General features: G+C 41.0%; 1 protein-coding gene across 3 annotated transcripts in view; it reads right to left on the minus strand.

The window, feature by feature from the left end:
* The window catches only part of syt7b (synaptotagmin VIIb), a 390,158-nt gene that overhangs the window by 104,684 nt on the left and 268,495 nt on the right, over positions 1-16,979 (minus strand). For all 3 annotated transcript variants that reach the window (XM_061887143.1, XM_061887142.1, XM_061887141.1), the window contains one exon: positions 11,853-11,975. In XM_061887143.1, the coding sequence (XP_061743127.1) occupies positions 11,853-11,975 (123 nt within the window). The remainder of the gene's footprint in view (positions 1-11,852; positions 11,976-16,979) is intronic.

Below are 16,979 nucleotides of genomic sequence, written 5' to 3' on the forward strand. Positions count from 1 at the left end.
TGTCATCTGCTGGTGTTGGTCCACTGTGTTTCCTGAGGTCTAGGGTCAATGCAGCAGTCTACCAGGAAGTTTTAGAACACTTTATGCTGCCTGCCGCGGACCAATTTTATGGAGGTGAAGATTTCATTTTCCAATATGACTTGGCACCTGCACACAGTGCCAAATCTACCAGTACCTGGTTTAAGGACCATGGTATCCCTGTTCTTGATTGGCCTGCAAACTCACCTGACCTTAACCCCATAGAAAACCTATGGGGTATTGTGAAGCGGAAGATGCGAGATGCCAGACCCAACAATGCTGAAGAGCTGAAGGCCACAATTAAAGCAACCTGGGCTCTCATAACACCTGAGGAGTGCAACAGACTGGTGGACTCCATGCCACGCCGTATTGCTGCAGCAATTCAGGCAAAAGGAGCTGCAACTAAGTATTGATTGCCGTACATGCTGAAACTTTCCATGTTCATACTTTTCAGTTGGCCCACATTTCTAAAAAATATTTTTAGGTACTAGTCGTAACTAATATTCTACTTTTCTGAGATACTGATTTGGGGATTTTCAGTAATTGTCAGTACTAATCATCAAAATTTAAAGAAATAAACATTTCAAATATATCACTATGTGTGTAATGAATTGATATAATATGTAAGTTTCACTTTCTGAATATAATTACTGAAATAAATCAACTTTTTCATGATATTCTAATAATATGAACAGCACCTGTGTATATATATATATATATATATCTCCATCCATCCATTTTTTACCGCTTATTCCCTTTGAGGTCGCGGGGGGCGCTGGTGCCTATCTCAGCAACAATCGGGCGGAAGGCGGCGTACACCCTTGACAAGGCGCCAGCTATATATATATTATATACATATACTGTATATATAGGTTAGATCAGGGAAAAACTGTTCCGCTCATGAAGTTTGGTTCTTCTATGAATTTATTATGGGTCTATTTAAAATGTGACCAAATCTGCTGGGTCTAAAGTATACATACAGCAATGTTAATATTTGGTTACACGTCCCTTGGCAAGTTTCACTGCAATAAGGTACTTTTGGAAGCCATCCACAATCTCCTGGCAAGCTTCTGGTTGAATTTTTGACCACTCCACTTGACAAAATTGATGCAGTTCAGCTAAATTTGTTGGTTTTCTGACATGGACTTTTTTCTTCAGCATTGACCACACGTTTAAGTCAGGACTTTTGGAAAGCCATTCAAAAACTTAGATTCCTTTACCACTTTTGACGTGTGTTTGAGGTCATTGTCCTGTCGGAACACCCAACTGCGCCCAAGACCAAACCTCCGGACTGATGATTTTAGGTTTTCCTCAAGAATTTGGAGGTAATTCTTTTTTTTCATTGTCCCATTTACTCTCTGTAAAGCACCAGTCCCATTGGCAGCAAAACAGGCCGGAGCATAATACTACCACCCCCATGCTCGATTGGTAGGAATGGTGTTCCTGGAATTAAATGCCTCACCTTTTCTCCTCCAAACATATTGCTGGGTATTGTGGCCGAACAGCTCAATTTTTATTTCATCTGACATCATACGGACAAAGATAAGACCTTCTGGAGGAAATTTCTGTGGTCAGATGAAACCAAAATCCCAGCTGACTTTGTACAAGAGTCACACCCATCTACAGGTCAGTATAGAGACAACAAGTGTGCAAATAAGCATTTCACGACAATAGACAAAAAAATAAATAAAATAAAATAAAAGAGTCCCAAATTACCCCACATGCACGTTTTATGGACAGTGGCTGGAAACCTGGAGTAAACCCATACAATCATAAGTAGAACATACTGTCAGGCAGACATGCTATCCAATTTAGGGCAATTTATCTACAATTTATCTGCCATTGCATATTTGACTGGAAAACATAAACCATTGTTTTCTTTCTCTTTCAGTCTACTCTCCCAAAGAGCCTCATATTTAGTCATATATTCTCCATCGAGATCCATTGTTCTCAGTCTACTGGGCTCCATTAGAACTGCCAGCATCTCGAGCAGACGACACAAGAGATGAGAGAGAGGGGCAGTGAGGATGATGGTGATGATGAGGATGATGATGATGGAGAGCTGTTATTACTTGTGGAAAGACACTAGACGACTTGGCCCACACGGACCCCCGGGCTGGACGTTGGCGGCCTGTGATTACAGTTTGGTACTTGACAGACATCCAGACAATGAAAGGGAGAGCGGATGATGAGGGAGCAACACATAGGCTGATGCTCCCCTCCTTCCCCAACATCCTTGTTCATTTGAAAATATAAAAGCAGACATTAACCTACAGAGCGAAAGCCTGATGGGCCGTAGCGCTGAGAAATATGTGCCTGTCTTTGGACTGAACATTCACTGGTGACCTAGTTTGAGGAGAACACTGCAGAAAGTTTTGGAGAAAATTGTCTTTTATGAATGTATTTGAAGTCAAACAGGTACGGCTCAAGCCCCTGCCGCCACACAGTCTGCTGTGCGCTCTTGAGCCTGGCTCAATCTACACACCTGCCGCTGAGGAAAGCTCCACGTCCTTCATAAGCCAGCAGATCCTGCGTTTCAGTGCCAGAATTTAGCTACTTGTCTCGTACAGTAAGCCCTACACGTCTTTAGCTCTTCTCGCCTGTGTGCTTCCTTGCTCTCTGTGTTTCCCCTCTGTGCTCATCGTCTTGGGTCCTGTGTCGTCACCATGCAGCTCCTCTTCGTTCCCTGGATTCCAGCTGTGTGCTCTTGACCTCTTGCTTGCCCACGGATCTCTGAACCTGCCTTGCTCCTTCTGGACTTCCGCGCCTTCCTCAACAAGCACCTTCAACAACTCCTAGAAGCAATCAGCTAAACCCAACACATAGCCACACAATACGTATCTGCATTACTTGAGCGTCATTCTATTATTTTAATAAACACGCCAAAGGCTAAGCGACGTCCCTGTCCCAGTGCCGTCTCCTTCTCCACCGCACGTAACACAAACTAGCAAAAAAGTTGGGAACATTCACAACATGCGCAGATCAGTAGCTAACAATCTGTTGAGGGGGGCGTGGTCGGCGCGCCTCCAGCGGGAAGGGCGTGTGTATGGACCGGCCGCGAAGCAGCTGACAGGTGAGTGGATTACCCAGCAGAGGCGGGGTATCTAATCACCTGTCTCCTTTATCAGCAGGGCCCGAAGCCATCGCAAGAGACACTGCGCTTACAAATATACAAAATAAAAGACTTGTTAACCCTTGATCCCGGGCTCCCCCAGATTCTGTCAGTCCACGGAGAACCCACCAACACAGAGACTTCCACACAATCTAAGACACATTTTAATGGTTGCATTTGTTAGGTGCTGCGGCGAAATCAATCCAAATTTAACTTTTTCTTATAATATGTTTCCTATCATTTTCAATCCTTATGTGAGACAATTAAAATCAAGTCTTATTTTTAGTATACTTTTTAAATCATAAAGAAATACCAGCAATAGGTGGCGAACATGGGGATGTATTCTATTTTCGCAAATAAAGTACTCTGAAAAACGTCCAAAAGTATGTACAGTTCAGAACAAAAGTCTGGATACACTTTCTCATTCAATGTGTTTTCATGACTATTTACATTGTAGATTGTCACTGAAGGCATTAAAACTACGAATGAACACATGTGGAATTGTGTATTTAAAAAAAGGGAGAAATAACTGAAAACATGTTTTATATTCTATTTTCTTCAAAATAGCCACCCTTTGCTCTGATTACTTTTTCGAACACTTTAGGCATTCTCTCAATGAGCTTCAAGAGGTAGTTCACAGGAGATGTGGTGTGCGGAACCATAACTCAGATATGGTAACACTAGCGGCAGGGATGGGAATGAAGATTTCCAAAATCAGCTGAAAAACTTTTAATCCTAAAACACTGCTTTGAAATCTATGTTATCTTAGGATGCATTTCCTGCTATTTTGAGTCAAAATCTAACAATATTCTCCTGACCAAAATTTCACATTTATTAGCAAATATTTTCATAAAAATGTATCATGTGATGAAATTTATGTATATAAGTTTACACATATATCAAACTCACTTTACTTAGATGCCTTGCCGATTTTGCGTGTTCAAAGAGTGCCACCTTTCCCCGAGATCCATAGTTCACAATGTCCTTGCAATATAAGCACTGAGTACGTCCCGGTTCATCGCACTTTGCAATGAAATCGCTAATCAGTTCGTTTACTTCTACGATATTGTTGTTAATCTTCACCTACAGTTTGATAGATATATCGAGCCATGCTCAGTTCCACTTGTTTCTCACGCCCTTATCGAAATCTTTCGCTAATGAAGCATTCCTATCTTGAATAAGCTTAACCAAGTCTGAAACTGTTTTGTCAATGTGTTAATTGAGAGCTACTGTGTTTTCTTTCCAGATTAATCACAACCAATACAAACAGAATACGAGTTCAGAAACGCTCACAATAATTGAGGATCAGGGACTAAATATTGTCGGCAAACGACGTGTGCAGACGCCTATAACGGGCAATGTCATTGGTTGATGTTGTCAGCTGATAGTAGAGCTAGCCAATCTGGTGTCTTCACACATAGGCATTATATTTTTCGCGGGAATTTTCTACCTTGTACTGATAACTAGGTCAACGCAGAGACAAAAACCACAAGTACCTAAACCACCCTATAATTTTCTCCCCGGATTTAAACGATTCACAGAAATGACCCTGGCGGCGCCAAAATCGGCGGAATTCCGCGGAAAATTCCCATCCCTGTAGTGAGCAGTAGAGAATATGAATGGATTTTTGGTCCAGAACATATTTTGCTTTATTCATTGTTGATGTGTTTCTTGCTACTTTATGTTGAATATTTTTTGCATGAGGTTTCCAGTTAATTTCAGCATCTATTATTACACCCAAAAATTTGTTTCCTTTACCCTTTCAATGTCTACTCCGTCTGTTTGTATTTGTGTTTGACTTTCCCTTATACTTTTACCAAATAAAATATTTTAGTCATACTGAGAATGTCGATAAAATAATATGGGTTTTCTCTAACCAGAAACCCTGAATGACCAGCCAGGTCCGCTCACTCTTCAGGAACCGCGACGCTGCTTTCAGGTCAGGTGACAGAGCTCTGTACAGGGCTGCTCGAGCTGGTCTGAAGAAAGGAATTAAAAAAGCTAAGGCAGACCACGGGATGAGTATAGAGTCCCACCTGTCCAGCAACAATTCACGAGAGGTCTGGCAGGGCATAAACCACATCACCAACTTCAGAGGCTGTGATGGATCAACAGCAGACCTGAGTGCACTGCTAGCAGAGGAGCTAAATAGCTTCATTGCTAGCTTTAAGACACCACAGCAGCACTCGTCTGTTCCAGCGCTTCCCCCACCACCCCCAGGCTCCTCCACCAACCCACTGACTGTACAGGAGCGTGATGTCAGAGGGGTGCTCCTGACAGTGAACCCCAGGAAAGCTGCTGGCTCAGACTGAGTTTCTGGCAGGGTGCGCAGAGCGTGCACCCACCAGCTCACCTCCACCTTTACCAGGATCTTCAATCTCTCCCTGGCCCAGGCAGTCATCCCATTCTGCCTGAAATAAGCAACACAACCCGCACGTTGAATACTGGCTCCACACAGGGCTGTGTGCTGAGCGCTCTTCTGTACTGCCTCTACACCTACGACTGCAGTCCGACCCACAACAACAACCTCATAGTGAAGTTCTACGGTGGTCGGACTCATCTCAAAGGGAGACGAGGGAGCCTACAGAAAGGAGGTCCGGAAGTTGGCAGACTGGTGCTCAGAGAGCAACCTTGTTCTGAACACCAAGAAAACCTAGGAGATAGTCGTTGACTTCAGGAAACACAGCACTGACCTAGCCCCCCTCTACATCAAGGGCGAGTGTGTGGACAACATCTACTGGTCAGAGAACACGACTGCCATCACTAAGAAGGCTCAGCATCGGCTGTACTTCCTGAGAGTCCTCAAGAAGTACAACCTGGACTCTAACCTGCTGCTGACCTTCTACCGCTCATCCATTGGGAGCCTGCTGACATACTACATAACAGCATGGTACGGCAGCTGCACCGTTGCAGACAAGGAGAGGCTTCAGAGAGTGGTAAAGGCAGTACAGCGGATAATTGGCTGCCCTCTCCCCTCCCTGACACACATTTACACCTCCCCCTGCCTCAGCAGAGCTACAAACATTATCAAGGACAGCTTTCACCCTGGCTATGACCTGTTTGACCTGCTGCCCACAGGAAGGCGCTGCAGTTCATCAGGTCTAAGACAAACAGATTAGACCTGTTTTCCCAAGGCAAAGGAAAGTTGGCACAAGCAAGACGTGAATGTAAGTACAAATTTATTTTACTCATTAAAGGAATAAACAAAAGGCGCGCACGAGGCCGGAAGTACAACACTTGGCTATAACTATGACTATAAACAAAAAACAAAACTCAACAACTGTGACATAAAAAAAAAAAAACTTACGTGGTATGAGCCGGAGGGGAACTATGGACGGTGTGATTAGTAGGCATGGCATGGCATGAAGGGAGTAGAGGTAAAGTCGCCAGGCTGACTTCCTGGCAACTTTGGGTTCAAATAATACAGGTGATTGAACAGGTGCGTGACATGACAGGTGAAACTAATTGATTGGCATGGTAACAAAGCTAACAAGGAAGTGCAGGAACAGGAACTGATCGTCCAAAAAAACAAAACCAAACATGACCAAAACAAATTATGATCCCATAGACGTGACACACAGTCTGAATCATATATATATATAATATTTAAACAATACATTCAGAACATTTGTTCTCAGGACTGGACTGTGTATCTTACCTCCTTTAGCTCTATTTATTTTCTTTCCTTCCTATGTTTTGCATATTTATAGACTGTCGCACTGATACTGGAGTTGCTTTTCATTTCATTGTACCTGTGTATAGTGACAATAAACAGGCATTCTATTCATTCTATAAAAGACAAAAAAAAATGTGTGTTCTTGTTTCAAAGAGTGATTGTGAACGATCGGCAACATAAAAACATGTACAGTTCTCCTTTAATTTTGAAGCTTACTTTACACTGAACAGGAAATCAGTGTGTGCAGATTTCAATGCTGTGTAACTTGACAGTAGCTATATTATATTGCTGGTATTGTAGCGATAATGAAGAAGCAAACAGTATTCCAAAACACGTCGACATAAACTGACCTATTTTTCATAGAAATGCCTCCTTTAGGTCTCAAATATTATGTTGACGAAGACGGTTGACCATGTTTTTTCACGCCAGCACTTTTTAGCAATAACAAAATCTCGGTGGACCAGAACCTGATGAGTTTGTTAAACTTAAACGGGTCCCACTGTATTGTATTCTTTCTCCTGTTCTTTCGTGCTTTCCCCCCAAACCCCCTTTGATGAGGCCGATCCTTATCATGGAATAAATATTGCCAAAAGCCAAGGAAATACAAACTTGGGTTTGGTGAAATACGAGATCTGCTGAGGTGCCTGGTGTAACAACATGTCTGCGTCCGAGGTTTTGTGCAACTTTTTCCTGTAAATGTTTGTGAAATTGCAAATTCCGTACTACTGGGTATTAGTCATGTCTGATAGTAACATGTAGAAAGGTCATATCGTGGTACCTCAGTTTTTGTACTACCAACTTATTGGTATGATTTGGCTTTTGATGGAAAGTTGCACTAACAATTGCCTTCTGTTTTCCTATATCCATCCATCCATTTTCTACCGCTTATTCCCTTTGGGGTGGCGGGGGGCGCTGGTGCCTATCTCAGCTACAATCGGGCGGAAGGCGGTGTACACCCTGGACAAGTCGCCACTTCATCGCAGGGCCAACACAGATAGACAGACAACATTCACACTGACATTCACACACTAGGCCCCATTTAGTGTTGCCAATCAACCTATCCCCAGGTGCATGTCTTTGGAGGTGGGAGGAAGCCGGAGTACCCGGAGGGAACCCACGCAGTCACGGGGAGAACATGCAAACTCCACACAGAAAGATCCCGAGCCCGGGATTGAACCCTGACTACTCAGGACCTTCGTACTGTGAGGCAGACGCACTAACCCCTCTTCCACCGTGAAGCCCTGTTTTCCTACACATTCTCTGTATTCATAGAGCCCAACATTGCGGGTGACTTTTTTATGACTATAATATAATCCACACTGGAAACGTGTCCGACTTACTGCCGGCTATGCGAACCAAGCTCTGACGCTAATCATACAGGAAGCGGACCGCCACAATCAGACAGTCCAATACCCTATACTCTCTAAACACTCCCCACAGGACTTCCTGAGGAACACGGTCGAATGCCTTCTCCAAGTCCACAAAGCACATGTAGACTGGTTGGGCAAACTCCCATGCACCCTCAAGGACCCTGCCGAGAGTATAGAGCTGGTCCACAGTTCCACGACCAAGACGAAAACCACACTGTTCTTCTCGAATCTGAGGTTCGACTATCCGGCGTAGCCTCCCCTCCAGTAAACCTGAATAAACCTTATTTTAAACTGGAAACGGACGTCCCGCTTGGTAAATATATCTATCGATCGCTATTTCTTGATCATAGAAAATAAGACAAACACTGCAATGTAACATAATAAATAACATACATACACTATATTGCCAAAATTATATGGCCACAAATCCAAATGATGAGAATCAGGTGTCCTAATCACTTGGCCCGGTCACAGGTGTATAAAATCAAGCAATTAGGCATGGAGACTGTTTTTACAAACATTTGTGAAAAAACGGGCTGCTCTCAGGAGTTCAGTGATTTCCAGGGTGGAACTGTCATGGGTTTGGAGGTTGCCAGGAGAACGGTACATTTCGGACTGCATTGGGCCGAGTGTGAAATTTGGTAGAGGAGGAATTATGGTGTGGGGTTGTTTTTCAGAAGTTGGGCTTGGCCTCTTAGTTCCAGTTAAAGGAACTTTAAATGCTCCAAGATACCAAAACATTTGGACAATTCCATGCTCCCAACCCTGTGGGAACAGTTTGGAGCGGGCCCCTTCCTCTTACTGGCCTGCACAGAGTCCTGACCAGAACCCGATAGAATATCTTTGGGATGAATTAGAACGGAAACTGAGTGCCAGGCCTTCTCGACCAACATCAGTGTGCGACCTCACCAAAGCGCTTTTGGAAGAATGGTGGAAAATTCCTATAAACACACTCTGCAACCTTCCCAGAAGAGTTGAAGCTGTAATCTGCGGTCCTCTCCAAGGTTTGTCATTGTTCCATTGGGTTGAGTTTTTCCTTGCCCTGATGTGGGATCTGAGCAGAGGATGTCGTTGTGGCTTGTGCAGCCCTTTGAGACACTTGTGATTTAGGGCTATATAAATAAACATTGATTGGTTGATTGATACCATACCCTCAAAGATTGATATAACGCGGTCAGTGGGGTCCATAAAATACAGATCACTACAATTCCCGAGATTGTCATGATGAAGTCCTTATATTTTTACCCTTTCGAAAAATTTACGCTCGTAGGTCGGCAGCCTTAACCTGCTTCTTGGATAATAATAAAAATAATAATTTAGATTTATATTGCGCTTTTTTAAACACTCAAAGCGCTCACAGAGAAGTAGGACTCAACATACATTCACACCTGGTGGTGGTAAGCTACATCAGTAGCCACAGCTGCCTTGGAGTAGACTGACGGAAGCGTGGCTGCCAGTTTGCGCCTACGGCCCTTCCGACCACCACCGATCATTCATTCATCATTCATTCACCAGTGTGAGCGGCACCGGGGGCAAAGGGTGAAGTGTCCTGCCCAAGGACACAACGGCAGCGATTTTTGGGATGTCAATAGGTGGGAAGCGAACCTGGAACCCTCAGATTTCAGGCCGCCCACTACGCCAAAGTGCCCACACGTCACAGAGGGTTTGCCCAACACTGGGTCAATATTTAGTAACTTTCATTTTACTTATTTATTTTTAATTCCTTCTTTAAGGAGACTTTCATAAAGACCTACTGTATTTTCGTGACAATAGGGCGCACTGCCAATGAATGCTTTATTTTTGATCTTTTTTCATATATAGGGCGCACCGGATTTTAGAGCGCATTAAAGGAGTCATAATATTATTGGTTTTTTTTCTGAATTGAAAACACTTCCTTGTGGTCTACATAACATGTAATGGTGGTTATTTGGTCAAAATGTTGCATGGATTATGTTTTACAGATCATCTTCAAGCCGCTTTCTGACAGTCGCTTCTGGATGCGCCGTTTTGTTGGCGATCTTATTTACGTGGCTCACCTTCGACAGAGTCTTCTCCCCGTCAGCTTAGTTGTAGCAGTGTAGCGTGCAAGGACGAGAATGGAAGAAGTGTCAAAAGATGGAGCCAACTGTTTTAATGACATTCATACTTTACTTAAATCAATAACGAAGCAGCATGTTCTCATCCGGAAACAACAACACCGGAAATGTGTCCCGTAAAAAAACGTCCGACCGGAACTTTCTAATAACTAAAGTTCCTTGGGTGAATAATATAAACTCACTACACCGGTATATTTTAGAATTTTCATGGCGGATATAAGAACTTTACACTACTTTATTTTAGAAATGGCAAGAGCGGAGGATGAATGTCCCATAATAAGTATATCGAGAAAAAGAAGAAGCTTATGCACTACGGTGTCGTCACGGACCACAAAGGCAATTTTTCAGGACTTATGCAGATCCCAAATCCAGATTAGCAGGGACCAGAAGGTAAGAACAGTTGTTTTGCATAGTATTACGAAAAAAAAAACACCAGATAATGTCTTACCTTATACACACACCATAATAATACTCATATGTTGAAGCGCAGTACAATCCATCAAGCGTCGTGGCTGTGTGATTGCCAATATATTGCAGTCCACATGTATCGCTTATGTTTGACTGCCATCTCCTGATCATACTTATCATTTCACAATATACCATATAAAAAAGCTTTGAGGTCAGTAAGCAAAACCAGAATTATTCCGTACATTAGGTGCACCGGGTTACGATAACAATACTGTCAAGTTTTGATGAAAAAAAGGGATTTTAAGTGCGCCTTATAGTCCGGAAAAAAACAGTACTCTGTAAGTCTGTAAATATGAGATAATTTGGTGAAAAACAACACGATTGATTATAGTGGAAAAATAAGTGTATATGGAGGTATCCACTGACATAACTAAGGTAAAATATGTCACTGAAGTCTCAAATTCCAAATGACTCGTTTGGAGCAGGAATGTTTAATAAAAATCTTCGCCATTCCTCCGTTGTTTGGTTTCAAATTTTCGGGACTTATCGCAAATGCACAAATAAAAGTAGCACTAAATAGGACTTATTTAATTGAATACTTAAGTTAGCCAAAAAACATGTACAATATGCTCTAAAAACATCCCTGATGTAGTGAAGCCCCAAAATTTGAAGCACAAAGGTGCAAGGGACGACTGTAATTGCATTGTGTGAGTGCTTCAAAATAAGAGTTAGCATGCTAACTGTTAGCATTTTAGCTAATTTTGTAGACATAAAAAACAAAAAGTCAAGGACATTTTTACATGGAGCTGGCATGCTAACTGTTAGCATTATAAGTGTTCATTTAGTTTTACTAAAAGTCATAAATATTGTTATTTTCAAACTATGGAAAATAATCCTCAATTATACGCAATGCAGTAAACCTGCGATATTTGTAGCGAGCTGCCAAATGTACTAATAAAAACTGAGGTACCGTTGTGAATAGTGCATGTGTGCATGATGAAATGAAAAGCCAATTTTCAGAAGTTACCTCAGGTAGCTCAGAGTTTCATCACAAGCTCCCTGAGCAGAATGAATATCAATTAAAGCGTGACCTCATTCAGTCTTTTATGACACACAACCACCTCAGACTCTCTTTCTGTCCCACCGAATCACTTTCACACGTTTCCATTTACCGCTTCTCTGGCGTGGTTTCGTTCTCTTTGCTAGCCGGGGCTTCCTGTAGGTCAGGGAGGTTGGCGAAGTCGTCCTGTTCGGCCAGTCCGATCGCTAGAGACAGAACAACCATCTTTCCCTCGCTGGACACGGACACGTAAGACGTCACACAAACAAACACACACATGGACAAGTACAGGAAGAGAGAGAGATAAAATGTTGTGAGGATCCAATTTTCAATTACATCTGTACATCTCCATCTGTGCTGAGTCGCTAGCGGAGTGAGGAAGTAGGAAACCCTGCATGTACAGCAGTGGTACCCCAACTTAGAGGGGAATTATTCAAAATTCACAAATATAATGAGAGACAAAAACACACATGTCTTTTTCAGTATTCTAAAGGGGGGGGGCGCATATAAACATATATAAATACATATATACATACATAAACACACACACTATATATATATATATATATATATATATATATATATATATATATATATATATATATATATATATATATATATATATATATATATATATATATATATATAAACACACACACATACACACAGTAGGGCAAAAAAGTATTTAGTCAGCCACCGGTTGTGCAAGTTCTCCCACTTAAAATGATGACAGAGGTCTGTAATTTTCATCATAGGTACAACTGTGAGAGACAGAATGTGAAAAAAATAATCCAGGAATTCACATTGTAGGAATTTTAAAGAATGTATTTGTAAATTAAGGTGGAAAATAAGTATTTGGTCAACCATTCAAACCTCTCACTGATGGAAGGGGGTTTTGACTAAAAATCTCACGATACATGGCCCCATTCATTCTTTCCTTAACACGGATCAATCGTCCTGTCCCCTTAGCAGAAAAACAGCCCCAAAGCATGATGTTTCCACCCCCATGCTTCACAGTAGGTATGGTGTTCTTGGGATGCAACTCAGTATTCTTCTTCCTCCAAACACGACGAGTTGAGTTTATACCAAAAAGTTCTATTTTGGTTTCATCTGATCACATGACATTCTCCCAATCCTCTGCTGTATCATCCATGTATCCATTTTGGTATTAACTCAACTTGTCGTGTTTGGAGGAAGAAGAATACTGAGTTGCATCCCAAGAACACCATACCTACTGTGAATCATGGGGGTGGAAACATCATGCTTTGGGGCTTTTTTTCTGCTAAGGGGACAGGACGATTGATCCGCGTTAAGGAAAGAATGAATGGGGCCATGTATCGTGAGATTTTGAGCCAAAACCTCCTTCCATCAGTAAGAGCTTTGAATGGTTGTCCAAATACGTATTTTCCACCATAATTTACAAATAAATTCTTTAAAATTCCTACAATGTGAATTCCTGGATTATTTTTTTCACATTCTGTCTCTCACAGTTGAAGTGTACCTATGATGAAAATTACAGACCTCTGTCATCATTTTAAGGGGGAAGAACTTGCACAATCGGTGGCTGACTAAATACTTTTTTGCCCCGCATGCTGTCCTCACTCAGGTCCGCATGCTGACCTGAGGACAGTCTGTCGTCACGTCCGCTTTTCCTCCATACAAACAGCGTGCAGGCCTTGACACATAACATCTACTGCTTTTCACACACACAAGCAAATGCAATGCATAGTTGGTCAACAGCCAGACAGGTCACACTGAAGGTGGCCATACAAATACATTTAACACTGTTACAAATATGCGCCACAGTGTGAACCCACACCTAACAAGAATGACAAACACATTTCGGGAGAAAATCCGCACTGTCACACAACATAAACAAAACAGAACAAATACCCACAACCCCTTGCAGCACTAACACTTCTGGGATGCTCAAAAATACACCCCCCGCTACTCCTTCTAATCCCGCCCACCTGAACCCCCCCCCCATCTTCCGGATTTCGGAGGTCTCAAGGTTGGCAAGTATGCCTAGAACGAGTCGATTATTACAAATTAGAATGCAAAAAAAAAAATGTCTCTTCCCGCATAAGGATTGAAAACAATATGGAAAATTCCCAAAAAGTGCAGTTACCCTTTATGAGTGTTTAGAAATAACAGCTATCTCTCTACTAATTGTTATGTTTCTAATTGCAAGCAAAAGCTAAAGTTAAAAGCATCCCCGCCATTAGTTGGTGTGGCAGTGAACCCTGTAAGTAGAGATGTCCAATAATATCGGGCTGCTGATATTATCGGCCGATAAATGCTTTAAAATGTAATATCGGAAATTATCGGTATCGGTTTCAAAAAGTAAAATTTAAGACTTTTTAAAACGCCGCTGTGTACACGGATGTAGGGAGAAATACAGAGCGCCAATAAACCTTAAATGCACTTCCTTTGCTTGCCAGCCCAGTCACATGATATCTACGGCTTTTTACACACACACACAAGCGAAAGCAAGGCATACTTGGTCAACAGCCATACAGGTCACACTGAGGGTGGCCGTAAACACAACTTTAACACTGTTACAAATATGCGTCACACTGTGAACCCACACCAAACAAGAATGACAAACACATTTCGGGAGAACATCCGCCCTGTAACACAACATAAACAAAACAGAACAAATACCCACAACCTTTTGCAGCACTAACTCTTCCTGGCCACTACAATATACACCCCAGCTACTCTCAAGATCATGTCCCAAATTCCAAGCTGCTGTTTTGAGGCATGTTAAAAAAAATAATGCACTTTGTGACTTCAATAATAAATATGGCAGTGCCATGTTGGCATTTTTTTCCATACCTTGAGTGGATTTATTTTGGAAAACCTTGTTATATTGTTTAAATTATTAGGCTAAATTAGGCATATAATGTGTTAATTCCACGACTGTATATATCGGTATCGGTTGATATCGGTAATTAAGAGCTGGACAATATCGGAATATCGAATATCGGCAAAAAAGCCATCATCTCTACCTGTAAGGTCTGACGAAAACACCCGGTCTCCCTCGCTAGCATTAGCTTATGCCTATAGATCGACATGATTTTGTTATCCAACCACCGGAAGGAAAACAAATCAATTTGAAAGACAGTGCTGAGAAGAAGAAGTGGATGATATTCATTGAAGCGAATTATCAAAACATGACTGAGCGTGTCGCCATTCTGGCGAAGAAATTCCAGCGTATCACTGCTAGTCTGCACCGTAGTGAAGTAGGATGAGTCTCACACAAGCCAAGGATGATAAAATAATATCTAAAAGGCACACTTTTATCAATGAAAATACAGAAAAGCTGCAGATGGTGTGTTTGACAGAGTAGCAGCTGGGATGAGATATTTCATTATATTATATTGTACATTATTATTACATTTCTTCATAAAAATACTGCAATTGTTTGTACTACGATATATATTTTGTAGTTTTTTTTACAAGACAATTACATTTGTTATATAAAGGGGATTGGGAATTACATTGTTTTAAATACATTTCAAAAGGAGGTAATGATTTGAGATAAACATGTTTTGAGTTAAGAGCTCAATCACAGAACCAATTAAACTTGTATGTTGAGGTCCTGTCGTATTTATCAGCATCTTATATTTAGTTTTATTGTGGATAAAAGCACGTTTGCATTCACAGTGTGTGTGATCTTTATGTGACCATTCAGTCCGACTGTCTCCGTCCCCAAGTACCTGATACATCTCGTCATTATTGTGTCCCTAATTGTTTTCTTTCAAACAGATCTAATCTGTGCCAAAGTCTTGCTGATATGTGTTCTAATCCTTCGGTTTAGTCTCGCTGTAATTGGTTCATTATCTCTGCCTAAGAGGTTACGCTTTTTTTTACTACACAGGTTAGTCCGTTTATTTGAAAAACTGCACCTATTTTCACAGACATCGGCCAGCTTGGCGCCAAGACCAACTTTAATAAAACCATTTTTAACCTGGCAAAATTGTTTTTGTTCTCCGACTCAAGACCCACTGTTTGTGGAGTTTCTGGCTTTGTGTGGCCTGAAACACGATTTTGTTTGTGGCTTATTATTACTTGTGTTACACGCTAGGGCTGACTGCAATCTAGGGAGTACAGTCTTCCCTCGCCTGTAAAAGTAACTGTGTGGGGGTTATTTCATGTCAAGAGGAATTTCTTAATGTTAAAAACTGTATTTAGAAAGTTTAATCTTTTGATTCTAACATTCCATTCAAAATTACAGATTCCTACTTTTGAACCAATTAATATTGTGTTACTCTTGGTGAACAAAAATATGTGAAATGAATTGTATTTATATAGCACTTTTCTGGAGACTGTCAAAGGGACTTACCTAGTGAAACCCATTATCTACATCAGGGGTCGCCAAACTTTTTGACCCGAAGCCGCATTGGCCGCATACATACAGTATATATATATATACATTTATATGTATATATACACTATATATATATATATATATATATATATATATGCATATATACATATATATGTATCTATACATATATGCGTATATATACATATATATATACACCGGTATATATATTAGGGTTGCGATTCTTTGGGTGTCCCGCGATTCGATTCAATATCGATTCTTGGAGTCACGATTCGATTCAAAATGGATTTTATTTTTCAATTCAACACGATTCTCGATTCAAAAACGATTTTTTTCCCGATTTAAAAGGATTCTGTATTCATTCAATACATAGGATTTCAGCAGGATCTACCCGAGTCTGCTGACATGCAAGCAGAGTAGTAGATTTTTGTAAAAAGCTTTTATAATTGCAAAGGACAATGTTTTATCAACTGATTGCAATAATGTAAATTAGTTTTAGTTATTAAACGAACCACAAATATGACTTATTTTATCTTTGTGAAAATATTGGACACAGTGTGTTGTCAAGCTTATAAGATGCGATGCAAGTGTAAGCCACTGTGACACTATTGTTCTTTTTTTCATTTTTATAAATGTCTAATAATAATGTCAATGAGGGATTTTTAATCACTACTATGCTGAAATTATAACTAATATTGATACTGTTGTTGATAATATTCATTTTTGTTTCACTACTTTTGGTTTGTTCTGTGTCGTGTTTGTGTCTCCTCTCAATTGCTCTGTTTATTGCAGTTCTGAGTGTTGCTGGGTCAGGTTTGGTTTTGGAATTGGATTGCATTGTTATGGTAATGCTGTGTATTGTTTTGTTGGATTGATAAAAAAAAAGTG

The sequence above is a fragment of the Nerophis ophidion genome, linkage group LG25 (genome assembly GCF_033978795.1).
Source record: "Nerophis ophidion isolate RoL-2023_Sa linkage group LG25, RoL_Noph_v1.0, whole genome shotgun sequence".
In the NCBI taxonomy this organism is placed as follows: Eukaryota; Metazoa; Chordata; class Actinopteri; order Syngnathiformes; family Syngnathidae; genus Nerophis; species Nerophis ophidion.